Source organism: Eleutherodactylus coqui, chromosome 6 (genome assembly GCF_035609145.1).
Source record: "Eleutherodactylus coqui strain aEleCoq1 chromosome 6, aEleCoq1.hap1, whole genome shotgun sequence".
In the NCBI taxonomy this organism is placed as follows: Eukaryota; Metazoa; Chordata; class Amphibia; order Anura; family Eleutherodactylidae; genus Eleutherodactylus; species Eleutherodactylus coqui.
Genome location: NC_089842.1, coordinates 149925324 through 149941268, shown reverse-complemented (window position 1 = coordinate 149941268; position 15945 = coordinate 149925324). Strand labels below are relative to the sequence as shown.

Here is a 15945-nt window from a genome sequence, read left to right as displayed (position 1 = left end):
GGGCAGTATTATGTGGGAAATTTACTTACCTGAAATTTTCATTTCCTGGAGTCCAAATGGCAGCGGACAGATGTGTTGATAACCCTTCTACTGCTCGAACAGAAGAGACAGTTAACTAGCAGTGAACAATAGACCAATCAATGAACCAATGGCTCAATGACATAAATGGCTGAAGCATGTATAGTATGCAGCAGCGGAATAAATAGTTTATCAGGGTGGGATTGTTGTGCTGCCTACAAAATCCAGGAAATTAAAATTTCAGAAAAGTAAATGTTCCACTTCCTGACCATACTATGGCAGCACCAAATGGGGTATAAAAGCAGTACAATTGACGGATCAGGATTTGGATGCACCTTCCAGTACTTTTTTGCAAAAAGCATAGCCTTCACAGGACTTTATACTGAGCCTGTAACGTTTATCGATGGTTGAAGATGACCAAGTAGTTACTTTACACAGCTGCTCCAATAGTACCTGGCACTTATTTGCCCAGGAGGCTGCATTGGAATGAGTGGACGCAGGGGCAATAGGCATTCAAGCCCTTCAAGAGAGTAACAGACTATAATAAGTTCTTTGACCCAGCGGGATAATGTGGTCTTACTGACTTTCTTGCCTCTTTTATGGCCATAAAACTGTACCTCTCGTTAAAGGGGTTTCCCACGCAGGGGTGCCAATACGTTTGCACTTACCATTGAATAATCGTGTTGTGGCCCCTTTACTTTTCCTATGTGCTAAAGTATTGGCACCCCTGTGTAATGTACCTAATCTAATTCTTTAACTTTACGGTGTCGTACAAGCGTGAAATTTGGCATGAGCATTCTTTAGGCCCTAAATACGAAAAGTAAATTGGTCGCAACTTGATTATTCAATGCCAATTGCAAAAGTAAGTGCACCCCTCTGTAATGTAACTTACCGGTGTCATACAAGCATGAAATTTAGAACAACCATTCCTTAGGTCCTAAATAGGAAAATTAAAGGAGTCACAACTCGATTATTCAATGGTAATTGTAAAAGTAAGTGCACCCCTATATAATGTAACTTCCCGGTGTTGTACAAGCGTGGAAATTGGCACAAGCATTCTTTAGGTCCTAAATACGAAAAATAGGGAGAGGGTGAGGCACATTCTGCAGAGGGACATCGGTACATGCAGCCTGAGGAGAACCTAACGCTCCTCTGTATGTATACATATTTTATTCCTCGGTTCCTCTAAAGTAACCACGACTTCATACATTTTTTCATGCTAAGAACACGTAAACATTAGAGATGAGCGAACGTACTCGGTAAAGCACTACTCGTCCGAGTAATGTGCTTTATCCGAGTACCTCCCCGCTCGTCCTGAAAAATTTGGGGAGCGCCGCGGAGCGGGGAGCTGCAGGGGAGAGCGGGGAGGAACGGAGGGGAGATCTCTCTCTCCTTCTCTCCCGCCCGCTCTCCCCTGCTCCCCGCCGCAACTCACCTGTCAGCAGCGGCGCTCCCCGAATCTTTCAGGACGAGCGGGCAGGTACTCGGATAAAGCACATTACTCGGACGAGTAGTGCTTTACCGAGTACGTTCGCTCATCTCTAGTAAACATCTGTATCAAATTAACTTTGGCGATGCCGGGTGTATCAGCTAGTTCTTGTATATAGGAGACAGTATTATAGTAGTTATATTCTTGTACATAGGGGCGGTATTATAGTAGTTATATTCTTGTACATAGGGGGCAGTATTATAGCAGTTATATTCTTGTACATAGGAGGCAGTATTATAGTAGATATATTCTTGTACATAGGAGGCAGTATTATAGCAGTTATATTCTTGTACATAGGGAGCAGTATTATAGTAGTTATATTCTTGTACATAGGGAGCAGTATTATAGTAGTTATATTCTTGTACATAGGAGGCAGTATTATAGTAGTTATATTCTTGTACATAGGAGGCAGTATTATAGTAGTTATATTCTTGTATATAGGGGGCAGTATTATAGCAGTTATATTCTTGTACATAGGGAGCAGTATTATAGTAGTTATATTCTTGTACATAGGAGGCAGTATTATAGTAGTTATATTCTTGTACATAGGAGGCAGTATTATAGTAGTTATATTCTTGTACATAGGGGGCAGTATTATAGTAGTTATATTCTTGTACATAGGGAGCAGTATTATAGTAGTTATATTCTTGTACATAGGGGGCAGTATTATAGTAGTTATATTCTTGTACATAGGGGGCAGTATTATAGTAGTTATATTCTTGTACATAGGGGCAGTATTATAGTAGTTATATTCTTGTACATAGGAGGCAGTATTATAGTAGTTATATTCTTGTACATAGGGGGCAGTATTATAGTAGTTATATTCTTGTACATAGGGAGCAGTATTATAGTAGTTATATTCTTGTACATAGGGGGCAGTATTATAGTAGTTATATTCTTGTACATGGGAGGCAATTTTTATTAGTAAAAAACATACAAGAAATAAACAATACATTTCTTCCAGAAATAACACAAAGAATTATGTAACAATATACATGCCTATAAAAAAGGAAACGAAACGGAAAAAAAACATTTAACAACTTTAACTTAGTTAGAGTCCATTGCTGTTAAGGGGATAGAGGAAGAATAAATTAAATGTAGTTTCCAAACATAACACAAGGTTTCCTACATACAACTATCCCCACATTAATAAATATGTATATTTCGCCACAATTCAGAGTTTTTAGCGTTTTTGTTAACTTCTAAGTTTTTCACCCAAGTCAATTCGGACAGAATAAGGTTCACTGCTGACATGTGATCAAATGACTCATTATGGATGGACACTCTTGTTCTGGTGTGTCACTGGTAATATTTGATGATGGTAATAATTATATACATGGTCTCTTGGTTGATGCCATTTACATTTGATGGTACTCCATAGATAATATCTGGGTAGTTTAGAGACTGCAGCCTGGGTAATTTCAGCTTGCTGGATATTTTCTCCCATATTTGTTTCCCTCCCCAGCACTCAGATATAAAGTGTGCCATTGTCTCCTCCTGCAGACAACCCAAAGGACACTTCCTATCTGATACGCTCAAGCATTTTAAGTTGCCTCTGACATAGAGCTTCCCGTGAAATGACAGCCAAGCAATATCAAAAAACTTAGCAGGGAGTCTCACTCCATTGAGAAATCTCAAACTGCTCTGCATGGTTGCAGTCGTACAGTCTTTTAGAATTGGATGTAAGCAAAAAAAAGTCCTGCATACACTGAAGTATAAGTCCTTCCTGGTCTTAGTTGTTATAAAGGACTTGGCTATACCCCATCTTTTCAGACACCTAAGTCCATAGCCTAGATACTGGGGAAGGTAGTCACGAGTCCATCTCCCCCTCTTGAGACTGCCGCCTTGCATCCAAGATTCTGCAAAAGGCAATATCCAATCCCTGATACTGTTTTCCCACGTAGAAGTATCGTTTGAGTCCAGGTTTCAAAATTTACTTTTAAAAACATCAAAGTCAAAGAACACCCTTGGATTTAACATATCCAGCCCACCCTCTCTCCGCCGTAGGTAGGTTATCCCTCTTTTTATTGGATTCAACCGGTTCCCCCAAAGGAGCTGAAAAAACAGGCTAAAGAGTCTAGCCGAGAAGGATTCTGGCAAGGGAAAAACAACAGAAATGTACAAGAAGACAGGAACCAGGTAAGTCTTCAACATTTTAACCCTTTCTCTATAGGTCAGCTTCCAGTTTTTCCATCGCTGAACCTTTGCATTTCCGGTTTCCAACTTCTCCTCCCAATTTAGTTTGGCACTATCCTCCCTCCCAAACTTAACCCCTAAGATTTTAATATAGGTGGAGGCTTTCACAAACTGTGGCAGATCAAAATCAGGATCACTATTCAATGTCCAAAGAGCTTGACTCTTTTCAAGGTTGACCATAGACCCTGAGGCCTCTGAGAAACTTCTGATTGCAACCGATAACATCTGTACCTCTTGAGGCCCAGATATCACCACTGTTACATCATCCGCATAGGCGACAACTCTCAGAGGCAAGCAGTGGGGGACCGGTACCCCCCGAAAATCACACCTCTGCAGTGACCTCAGGAACAGGTCGATAGCAAAAACATACAGCAGTGGACTCAAGGGACAACCCTGCCTCACCCCCGCCTCAACTCCAAAAGTGTCACCCTGCCAACCGTTAATCAGAGGAAAGCTCTCCGCCTCACGATATAAAGTTTTCAGCCAATCAACAAATTGTCCAGGAATACCATACTTTGACAAAGTGGCCCATAGGTACTCATGATCTACTCTGTCGAAGGCTTTAGCCTGGTCAAGACTCACAATGTATCTCTCACCCAAGAGCTTTACATCTCTGAAACATTTCCCTTATGGAGATAACTGCTCCAGAGATGTTCCGCCCTTTTACTGTGCCGAACTGACAGCCTGCCAACAGTGCCGGGGACAAACAGACTAATCTACAAAACAGAATCTTTGCCAGAATCTTCCTGTCAACATTTAAGAGGGCAATCGGCCTCCAGTTCTTGATGTCGCTAGGCTCCTTACCTTTAGACAGCAGAATCAACGAGGAGACTCTCATGGATGGAGGCAGCAGGTGATTTTCTAGACAAGTTTTGTATACATCCACAAGGATTGGAGCCAGGAGGTCTCTAAACTTCTTGTAAAATTCTGCTGTTATACCATCAGGACCTGGTGCCTTCTTTAGATGTAACTTATTAACCTCCTCCACCGTTAATTCTGCTGTCAAAGGAGAAAAGTCCAGATCATCAGTATCAGGGATTGGAGTTACCTCCAAGAATTGAGTCATCTTCTCTTTATCCAAAACCTTCCTCTGAAACAAGTCAGCATAGTAAGATCTCACCACACCCAGGATACCCTCCCGAGATTTCTGCAAAATGCCCTGGGAGTCAGTGAGACCTGCAACCACCTTGTTTGCCACTCGCTCCCGGCAGTTCTCAAAGGGATCAGGTGCCCCTAAGGACCCATAATCCCGTTCAAGAACCAAGGATGTATACCGGTTGTACTGATACTGCCTTATCTCACATTTCAGTTGGTTGATCTTTCGTTGGTCATCCTCACCCGCCGAATAAAGTGACTAATTCTTTACGCAGCTTGAGATACTGGCTATACTTACTCTTCCCTTTCTTTACTGACAGTCTCCATAATAGGGATCTGATCTCCTCCTTGACGTCCTCCCACCAGTCTGCCATGTTGTCATAAAAGTCCACTCTCTCTAGTTGGTTCTGAATAAGAGAGTGAACCATATTCTGAACATGAACATCATCCAATAGACTAGAATTAATTTTCCATAATCCTCGACCAACATCAGGGCGCTCAGTGACTCCTAAGCAGAAACACAAGGCTCTATGGTCTGAATAAGGGACAGTTTTCTCACCTATCCCGCTAACTGTTTCAGTAGGATTCACAAAGGCAAAATCTATCCTACTTCTTCTGTCAGCACAGGAATATGTGAACTGTGGCCTCCGACCACCCTGTGTGAACACATCACTCAAGCCGGCCTGCAAAACTATTTTGTTTAAGACCTTGGAGTCTCTAGTCACTGTTTGCCCTGAGGATCTGTCAGCTGATGTCCTGGCAACATTAAAATCCCCAGCCATTATCACGGGTACCGAGGTAAAGAGATATTGCTTCACTTCTTCAAACAACTGAATTCTGTCTGTCACTGTCTGTGCGCCATAGATATTAATGAGCCGGAGCCTTCTACCATGGATGGTGACTTCCAGAACCAAGCATCTTCCCATAGTCACCTCCGTTAACCTATGGACAGTCACATTATTAGTGTTAAATAGTATCGCTACTCCGGCATAAGGCTCCACAGCCAGTGACCAGAAAGAAGGACCAGACCGCCATTCTCTCTCAGCCTCACGTATGAGTCCTAATGTGGTCAGATGTGTCTCCTGCAAGAAGTAGACATCTGCATCTAGATATCTGAGATGGTCATATACAGCATGTCTCGTTCTCCTTACTTTAATGCTATTCACATTGCTTGATGTAATTTTTAATGTGAAGCCCGCCATCATAATGCAACACCAAAAGAGCAGAAAAATAGACGCCATCATCACATGTCTGTATCTGAGCCATCCTGTGCACCGCCGGTCTCCATATCAGACTCTACATTACAGAGTTTCCTTTTTGGTGGAGGATGGTCCTCCGTGTCCCTGTCACACTCCTTGTCTATTCTTTTAAGCTCTTGCTCATAATCACCATCTGATTCTGATAGAACGTCATATCTATTACATAACACCATAACACCGGTGTCATTACTGCCCGTTTTCTTGGACTTTTGGTCACTGTTATAGTCTCTCTCTGGCTTACGGGAGGACTTGTTTTTTTTCCTCTTGCTCTGTGTATTTTGACGTTCTTCAGATACAGATGGTGGTATAGAAGTCGCCTGTGGCTGCTGCTGGCCCTGATGGACAACCTCTACATCCTCCTGAACCCTCACTGAGGGCTGCGGTTCTGTTGCTGCATTACCCGACCCCTGCTGGACCTCTTGCCTTGTAAGTATTGCCCCTAACATCAGAGCCTCCTCCTCTTCTTCAGCATCTGCCCCCACCACAAGCTCCTCCTCAGGAAGCTCCTTGCAGATGTTGTGCCAGGCGTCTGGGCAATCTCTATGAGAATGGCCGACATTTCCACACAGATTGCATCGGATATTGTGGCAGTCTGCACTTACATGGCCGACCTCACCGTATAGATTACACTTTACTACTGTGCAGATACTCGCCACATGACCCATCTTGCCACATTTAAAACACTTACGAGGCTGGCCAGGATAAAAGCAGACACCCCTCTCCCTGCCAATAAAGAAGGAGTTGGGCAAATGCAGTGTAATGTTGTTATGTTGGCGCAGTTTGACGAGAACCTTCCACCCACCAGTCCAGATGCCATCAGAGTCTCTGTTCTTGGTCAGGTCAGACACTAGGTCACAGTGCCTCCGGAGCCACACCACAATGTCCTGGGGGGGAACAGACTCATTCCAGAAGATGCCATTAACAGTAACTGTATCTGGCTTGGAAATCGGAATGAATATGAATTTATTCCACCCGTCTGTGTCCCTGAACTTGGGGAAGTGGGCCCAGAACCTATCCAGGTTGGACATGAGCTTAAAGGGGTTGTCCCGCGGCAGCAAGTGGGTCTATACACTTCTGTATGGCCATATTAATGCACTTTGTAATATACATTGTGCATTAATTATGAGCCATACAGAAGTTATAAAAAGTTTTATACTTACCTGCTCCGTTGCTGGCGTCCTCGTCTCCATGGTGCCGACTAATTTTCGCCCTCCGATGGCCAAATTAGCCGCGCTTGCGCAGTCCGGGTCTTCTCCTGTCTTCTATGGAGCCGCTCGTGCAGAATGCAGGCTCCGTGTAGCTCCGCCCCGTCACGTGCCGATTCCAGCCAATCAGGAGGCTGGAATCGGCAATGGACCGCACAGAAGAGCTGCGGTCCACGGAGACAGAGGATCCCGGCGGCCATCTTCAGCGGTAAGTATTGAAGTCACCGGAGCGCGGGGATTAAGGTAAGCGCTCCGGTAAGCTTTCTTTACCTCCCTGCATCGGGGTTGTCTCGCGCCGACCGGGGGGGGGGTTGAAAAAAAAAAAAAACCCGTTTCGGCGCGGGACAACCCCTTTAAAGCTTATATCATATCCCTGCCGGTCTGGTAGATTAATCACTGCCAAGATGTCTGCTGGCACAAACCCCATCTGGTGGCACAGGAGTTCCCGGATCACAAACCTCCTATCTGGAAGGTCTTCTTTAGCGCCTCTGTGCTTGAACCTCACCACATTCCTCCTCTTAAATGCCTGACCTGTATAATTAGCACTAGAGGTGAAAGATGGCGCACCGCGGCTCCAGGCATTCCTGGGAGGGTCCCGCCGGGTTTCACTGCCCGGGTTTACAGGGTGAGTGACTGCTGATGGGGGAACCGTCACACCTTGTGTAGGTAGAGGGGGGAAATTCTGGACAGTATTCTGCACATTATCCTCAGACCAGTCCACCTGTATGTCATCTCCTGACTGTTCTATGTCCCACACAGACTGGGAGCTCCCAGCAGGTACATCAGGATGACTATCCCCAGTTGGTTCCCCTGCAGTAGAGCTCTGCTGTGTTACCTTATTGTCCAGCTGCTCAGCCGTGCTCTCTGGGACTTGTGGTACTTCCGCTGACTCTTGAGGCCCATGCTCCTGCTCAGGGATAGCTGCAGACATATTGCCCTGCTGCTCGGCCATGCTTTCTGGGACTTGTGGTACTTCTGCTGACTCCTGAGCTCCATGTTCCTCCTGAGGGATAGCTGTAGGCTCTTGAGGCTGTTCCTGTATTTTAGCAGGCTTGTATATCTCTCCTCCTTGGAATGAGAAGCTTGCTGGATTTAGTACAGGTCTTGTCACCTGCTGGTGGTCAGTTGCGGAGGTACGTGACTGATGCAGAGATTCTGAGGACTTGGATGGTGGTTCACAAATGCGCCTTTGTGCCATAAATCGTTCTTGGTTCCTGTATGTTTCAGCCAGCGGTCCCATTCTCTGCAGGATACAGTCTATCTCTGTGACCACGGTGGCGAGGTCCAGGCCGAGTCCATGAAGGTTCTGCACATAGCGGGCCTCATCGTCTGGATTTACAGTCTTCATCTTGTAGATACAGTCTATCTCCAGCTGCAGTAACTTCTCCATCTTCTTCACCAGATCTGGGATCTCCTCTGCCAGCAGCAGCTCAGGTGCTGTCTCTCTTGCTTGCTGTCTTGGCTGAGGGGGCTTCTCAGGCTGTTTGCAGTCAGCAGACCCCTTCTGTTTTCCCATTCCTGTTCTCAGGGATCCTCCACCGGCTGCAGTCTGACTGTCAGGTGCTGCACTTGCATTGTACCCTCCAACCATTTTGGGAATAATGGGGGGTTTTACTGCAGACTTTGTTTGCATCACATCCACAGACTTCCCAGCACTTTTACTGCTTCCGCTGCCATACTGCGATCTTGTGCGGCCTGGGCACGACATGCTGGTGACCACTTCATCTTGCCGCAGGTTTTCCTGCAACATTTGCCTCTCCAGGGATGTTCTACGCTGTCTGTGGGCTGGAGGGGTCAGCTGCACACCTGCTGCATGTGCTGCACTCTGCCTTCCTGCTGGGACACCTGCTGCATGTGCTGCACTCTGCCTTTCCACTGTGGAACCTGCTGCATGTGCTGCACTTTGTTTTCCTGCTGGGGCACCTTGTTCACTCTGCTTTACACCTTTCATATTTGCAATAAAAGTAACTTTTTCTGCGTCACTTACTTGTGCCGGAAGCTGTGTGCCGCGGCCGGCAGACTGTGTAACTCCACTCTTCTTAGCTGCTCCTGATGTTTCTTTTACATTACACACTTCCAATTCTCCATATTCCTTCTTTGTACTTGTAGTACATCCATTCTCCCCTTCTCTTTGCTCAAACACCTTCCTTGGGCTTGTATCCATGCTAGAAAGTACTGTGGCATTGTCTCGCACCACCGGCCTGGAAGCCTGGGCCTTGCTTGGGGAGCAGTATTATAGTAGTTATATTCTTGTATATAGGGGGCAGTATTATAGTAGTTATATTCTTGTACATAGGGGCAGTATTATAGTAGTTATAATCTTGTACATAGGAGCAGTATTATAGTAGTTATAGTCTTGTATATAGGGGGCAGTATTATAGTAGTTATATTCTTGTACATAGGGGCAGTATTATAGTAGTTATATTCTTGTACATAGGGGCAGTATTATAGTAGTTATATTCTTGTACATAGGGGCAGTATTATAGTAGTTATATTCTTGTACATAGGGGGCAGTATTATAGTAGTTATATTCTTGTACATAGGAGGCAGTATTATAGTAGTTATATTCTTGCACATAGGGGGCAGTATTATAGTAGTTATATTCTTGTACATAGGGGGCAGTATTAAAGTAGTTATAATCTTGTATATAGGACACAGTATTCTTGTACATGGGGGGCAGTATTAAAGTAGTTATATTCTTTTACATAAGGGCAGTATTATAGTAGTTATATTCTTGTACATAGGAGGCAGTATTATATTAGTTATAATCTTGTATATATGACACAGTATTCTTGTAGTTATATTCTTGTACATAGCGGGCAGTAATTATATTCTTGTATATAGTGGACATGAGCCCTGTGTGGCGCAGAGTGTAAGGACAGCGGAAATGCAGGTTGCGGGTTCAGTCCCTTCTTGGTTCAGTTTGCCAGCTCAAGGTTGGCTCAACCTTGCATCCTTCTTTTTTATATAGTTAACAGTATTTTTAGTAGTTATATTTTTGTACATCGGAGGCAGTTTTATAGTAGTTATATTCTTGTACATAGGGGGCAGTATTATAGTAGTTATATTCTTGTACATAGGGGGCAGTATTATAGTAGTTATATTCTTGTACATAGGAGCAGCATTATAGTAGTTATATTCTTGTACATAGGAGCAGTATTATAGTAGTTATATTCTTGTACATAGGGAGCAGTATTATAGTAGTTATGTTCTTGTACATAGGAGCAGTATTATAGTAGTTATATTCTTGTACATAGGAGGGCAGTATTATAGTAGTTATATTCTTGTACGTAGGAGGCAGTATTATATTTGTTATATTCTTGTACATAGGAGGCAGCATTATAGTGGTTATATTGTACATAGGAGGCAGTATTATAGTAGTTATATTCTTGTACATAGGAGCAGTATTATAGTAGTTATATTGTACATAGGAGGCAGTATTATAGTAGTTACAGTCTTGTACATAGGAGGCAGTATTATAGTAGTTATATTTGGGGCAGTATTATATTAGTTGTATACTTGTATATAACAGGCAATAGTTTAGTAGTTATAGTACTGCCCCCATTTTTAAGAATATATCAGTTATCATCATATACGTTGGGGTAGTATTATAGTAGCTATAGTGGATATTGTAGATCTAGTACTAAGGCCTCATGTCAACGGGCAGGTCGGATTCCGCGTGCGGGAGCCCGCAGCGGAATCTGACCTTACCTGCGGCCGAGGACCCTGCATACCTGTTCGGCAGACAGCGATGTCAACACGGACCTCTGTACTTCTGGGTTTTCTGTACTGTGGATGGTCCGCACGGCTCGTCATCGGACATGTGCATTACAGATTTTTTTCTTTTTTCTCCTGCTTTTCTACGGAATCTGCAGCCCATACGCAATTCAATTGCAGATTTATTGCGGATCAGACAGCTTCCTTGACTTCAATGGAAGCCGTCCATGCGGGATCCGCACTAAAACGGAGCATGTTGCACTTTTTTTTTTTACAGATAGAATGTCCGTAAATCAAATCCACATGCTACATTTCAGTTGTGGACGCCAATGTTTTCGAATAGGCGGCTTAATTTTCAGATCTCCCACGTGGGTACCACAAATCAAATCCGTCCGTGGACATTGCGCCTTAGTGGCAGTATTATAATAGAGTTATAGTATAATAGTTGCATTCTTCATAGTATTATTCTTGTAAATGAGGGATAGTATTAAAATAGATATATTCTTATTTAGGCCTGTTTTAGACAAACGTATTGAAACACTATGGATTCGTATAACGGCTGTGTCACACTTGATATTGCAGCCGTATATCACCACTATTTGATTTGTTTTTGCCTTTTTTACTGAGCCAATACTTGTCCAGTTTTCCCAATCAAAAAGAATAGCAATATGGAGCCTCCAAAACAAAACAAAACGGTCATGCTGCGTCTTTAAAAAACGGGCGTGAAAAATGCGGCCACGTGAATAGATACATTAGCTTCATATTACAGTTTGCAAAACATGGGCCAAATATGGAGCTAAAATACACTTGTCTGAAAGCGTCCGAACAGTATTATTCTGTTCAGAGGCCATTGCCGCTCTCCATGACTTAGTCTTGTCAACCGTTCATACACACCGCATTGCTCAATAGGGGGTGATTAGGTTTACAATTCTCCATCCTGAGATGTAGAATAAAAATAGTTAATACCTATGACTTGTGACCGGTTTTAGTACTATTCCTACATGGAAGATTTAGGCATTGACACAAGTCTTGCATACAGAACAGTGCCGTGAAGTTTCCCACTTTCTATGAGCAGGGGTCACAGTAAAATAAAAGAATCACTTACTATTCCTCTTTAAACCTCCGCACTTTGTAATATGAAGGTAGACTTTGGTGTGTTTCCTGGGCTGCGTACGTGAAGCCAGTGCCGTGGGTTATAGACAATAGCTCCCCGCCATTGAGTAAGCAGCGCTCTGCAATCCATGTCTGCATCATATATTATTCATGTAAAGCTCGGTGTCTGAATGTAAATGTTTTACCTGTGGCTGTGAATGCAGGAGGCAGTGCGTGCGCCGCTCACTATTACAAGTTAATATTTAGTTTCTTGGATTGACTTGCAGGCTGTGGGTTTAATACCTAATCTTTTTTTTTTCCCTTTCTCTGCTTATACTTATTTCATTTATTATTCTATCTCGGCAAATGAAGCTTAATCGCTATATAATCAAAAGTTCTGCAACTTTCTAATATGCTTTGTTTTTCAATTCTACCCCGTGTCGCAATCTCTTCTTGTCGTCAGTGAACTGAAACCATTTAAATTACATCCAAAAACTGAAGACTCAACCTGACAGTTTTCCTTCTAGACCATGCAGTCTGGAGTCCAGGTTGTAGATTCTACCTGCACTGATATAGGGTCTATCAGGGCAGGAGAGATTTGTACAATCATGTACTTGGCTTAGGCTTATTCACACGGGCGCATGCGTACAGTGCTGCGAGTATACCAATGTACGTATTGCAGCCCTTACGTTCCGCCGGCAGAGATTGTGTACGGGCTGCCATTGGCATTGCATATGCCCAGGAATCTGGCGTCACGAACATGCACAGTGTTAATTTTTTCAATTTTTTTTCAACTTTCCTGCTCTGTTCAGAGCAGAGATGCATATCGAAATGCTACCCATACAAATGCATGCTCATGGACAGCGTATCATATACAGCCCATTCAAGGGCTGTGTTTGATACGCGGAGAAATAGAGCATATCGTATCGACCCACAGATGTGAATGGAAGAGTGATAGTCCATAGACTGTCATTGCCTCCATTCACCGCATGTTACGCATGGGAAATATGCATGCGTAATACGCGGCAACCATACCCAATCTGCTCCTGCTTGATTGCAAGAGCAGAGGCTTTAATCCCGCACCGTACTTCTGCTATCAGCTGGGATTAAAGCCCAGAACCAAGCCCCATATAGTTACCGTGCTTCGTCCTTAAGGAATTAAAGATGTTCTCCAGTTCTCAGCAGCAGAGTGTGGATTATTATGTTTTTTTTAATGGTTTACTTAATCTCACAGTTTAGTAGAGCGCGAAGAGGTGGGGGATCCTCCAGCAAATACCAAAGCCGGAGGTTCGTTCTAACGAAGCCTATTATGATTTCTCTCTCCATGCATTCTGTCATCTCCCTGCAGTCTTGTAAAACAACAACAACAAACTTGTCGAACAAATTGAATATATGCCGTTGATTAGGAGTCTGCTGGTGCGCGCAGATGAAGTGAAGAAGCTGAGGCACCTTCTAATTATTTACAATAAAAAGGGATGGTTTCGCTACGAGCCCCAGCAAAAGGAAAACAGTAGCAATGCAGGAAACTCATTAAGATGCTCTGTGTCTTCCATACAGGTGGAAGGATTTGCCGTGGGATGCGGGTTCTCTCCAGACGGATCCATTATCGTAACAGGGAGTTCTGAAGGAAATGTCATGTTCTACAACTACCATACATCCAAAATCATCAAAACTCTCCCCAGCCATGGGAGTGCCTGTGTCGGCGTTCATTACCACTCAGTGATGCCATCGCTGCTGGCAACATGTTATTGGGACGGAAGTATTCAAATTTGGGAATGAACAGTCATGGGCTGTTTTTTTTTTTTTTTGTAATATTTTATTTATAAGTTTTCTACTTATTTGTAGATTTAAAGGGACAGTCACACTTCTAGCTAATTTGCTGCAGGAAGCAGATAGCGCCGTATATTACGCAGTGGCCAGGGTTGGTACTGCAAGTTGAGTTCCATTTATTTCAATAGAACTCAGCCTCCACTACCAACCTGGACCATTAAGCAATGTATAGAGCTGTCTGCTTCCTGCAGCAAAACAGCCAGAAGTGGGACAACTGTTTTAATGTGTATCTAAGTAGCTGCAGTTTAGCTGGAATGAAGCCTATGAAATACTGCAGCTGCATCTCCCTCCTCTCCTGCTTGTTCGGTTTACTGTTCTTCACTAGTTGAATTTTAAATTTTCCACCTACTGGGTGCATGAAGGCCTGTCTTTTGTGAGACTGTAGTCTTTTGTGAGACTATTGTAGTTTTTATTGGTATCATTTTGGGTTGCAAATGATTTTTTGATTACTTTTTTATTTCTGTTTTTTTTGGTGCAGGCAAGATTAATACATTATCTGCCATGTGAGTTATGGTTAACTCACACTAGTATTGAGTTTGAGGCCTTGTGAAGCATATATAACTCGCATGTCTCTTTACTTTGGGAGCGATGTAGTATGTGACATTGTTGCACATACTTAGGGTGCATTCACACGAACGTATATCGGCTCGGTTTTCACGCCGAGCCGATATACGTTGTCCTTGTGTGCAGGGGGGGGGGGGGGGAGGATGGAAGAGCCAGGGCCAGGAACTGTGCTCCCGCCCCCTCTCCGCCCCTCTGCACTATTTGCAATGAGAGGAGGCAGGACGGAGGTGGGGCTAAGGTCCGTGAATTAGCCCCGCCCCCGTCCCGCCTCTCCCCATTGCAAATAGTGCAGAGGGGCGGAGAGGAGGCAGAGAGGGGGCGGGAGCACAGTTCCTGGCCCTGGCTCTTCCATCCTCCCCCCTCTGCACACGAGGACAACGTATATCGGCTCGGCGTGAAAACCGAGCCGATATACGTTCGTGTGAATGCACCCTTAAGGGGTATGATTCCAGGAACACCCAAGGTCCATTCCAGAGACAACTAAATACTTGAAGAATGACAAATTCTCAAAAAGAAATTCAATAAGTATGTCATGAGTCACAAACCACTCAAGTGGCGTGCAGTGTAAAAATTGATTGTAGCGCCACATGAGTTGCGTATAACTCATACACAGAACATAATTTTAAAAATTACACATTTCAATAAATTAGAAAGGATTGTTTTGTTTCAGGGTTTGTATTCTATTTTCGTAATAAAACTGTGGCCCCAAGGAGAAAAAATGTTTTTCTAGTATGGCAGTATTAATACAAAATGGTCATTCTGGCTGTTTTTTAAACTACTGTGTTAATGGTTCATTTAATACCAGAAGTCAAAATGTGATTGTTCCCAGCAAGAGAAACCCAGTAATCTTGTAGATATGATACCTTTTAATGGCTAACAAAAATACATGATGTTACAGCAAGCTTTCGGACCTCTCAGGATCCTTCCTCAAGCATAATGAAACAGATCTTCACCTGCAAAGGCTCTCGGTTGATGTAGTTCGCTCTTCAAGTCCAGCCACAGCGGGATACCAAGGCGAAGACTTCACCTCGTTACAGATGTAGAGATTGCCATTTTGTGCAGTCTTCTTTTGTATTTTTTTTAATAAAATATTGTATAACTGAAAATAAATAGCTTTTTTTGTAAAATCTGAAGGGTTAAACAAATGTGTTGTAGAGTCAATAAAAAGTCTTATTAGGTGCAGAGGATTGATTAGATGAACATGCAATTCACTCTTTTTATGCAACCCCCCTCTCCAATGCATATGTGACAATCAGAGAGCAAGTATGCTTTCTGATTAATAAGGAACAAGTGATAACCTGGTCAAAAGTCCACGTTTCCTCTCTCCTTTGGTGATATGAAGCTTAAAGGCTCTTTCCCACGAGCTTAGGCATTTTTACGTGCACCCGCGGCACCATAAAAATGCGTGAAGGGGCACACAAATCTAACATTTGTGCACTCGTTCAGACGGCACGGGCCACTGTGTATATATGCTGAGACC

The 15945-nt window shown here is 43.5% G+C and overlaps 1 protein-coding gene across 3 annotated transcripts in view; it reads left to right on the top strand.

Moving 5' to 3' along the window:
- Positions 1-15592, top strand: part of WDR25 (WD repeat domain 25) — a 121286-nt gene extending 105694 nt beyond the window's left edge. For all 3 annotated transcript variants that reach the window (XM_066607955.1, XM_066607954.1, XM_066607956.1), the window contains exons 7-8: positions 13629-14522; positions 14904-15592. In XM_066607955.1, the coding sequence (XP_066464052.1) occupies positions 13629-13850 (222 nt within the window). In that variant the 3' untranslated portion in view covers positions 13851-14522; positions 14904-15592. The remainder of the gene's footprint in view (positions 1-13628; positions 14523-14903) is intronic.
- The last annotated feature ends 353 nt before the right edge of the window (positions 15593-15945 follow it).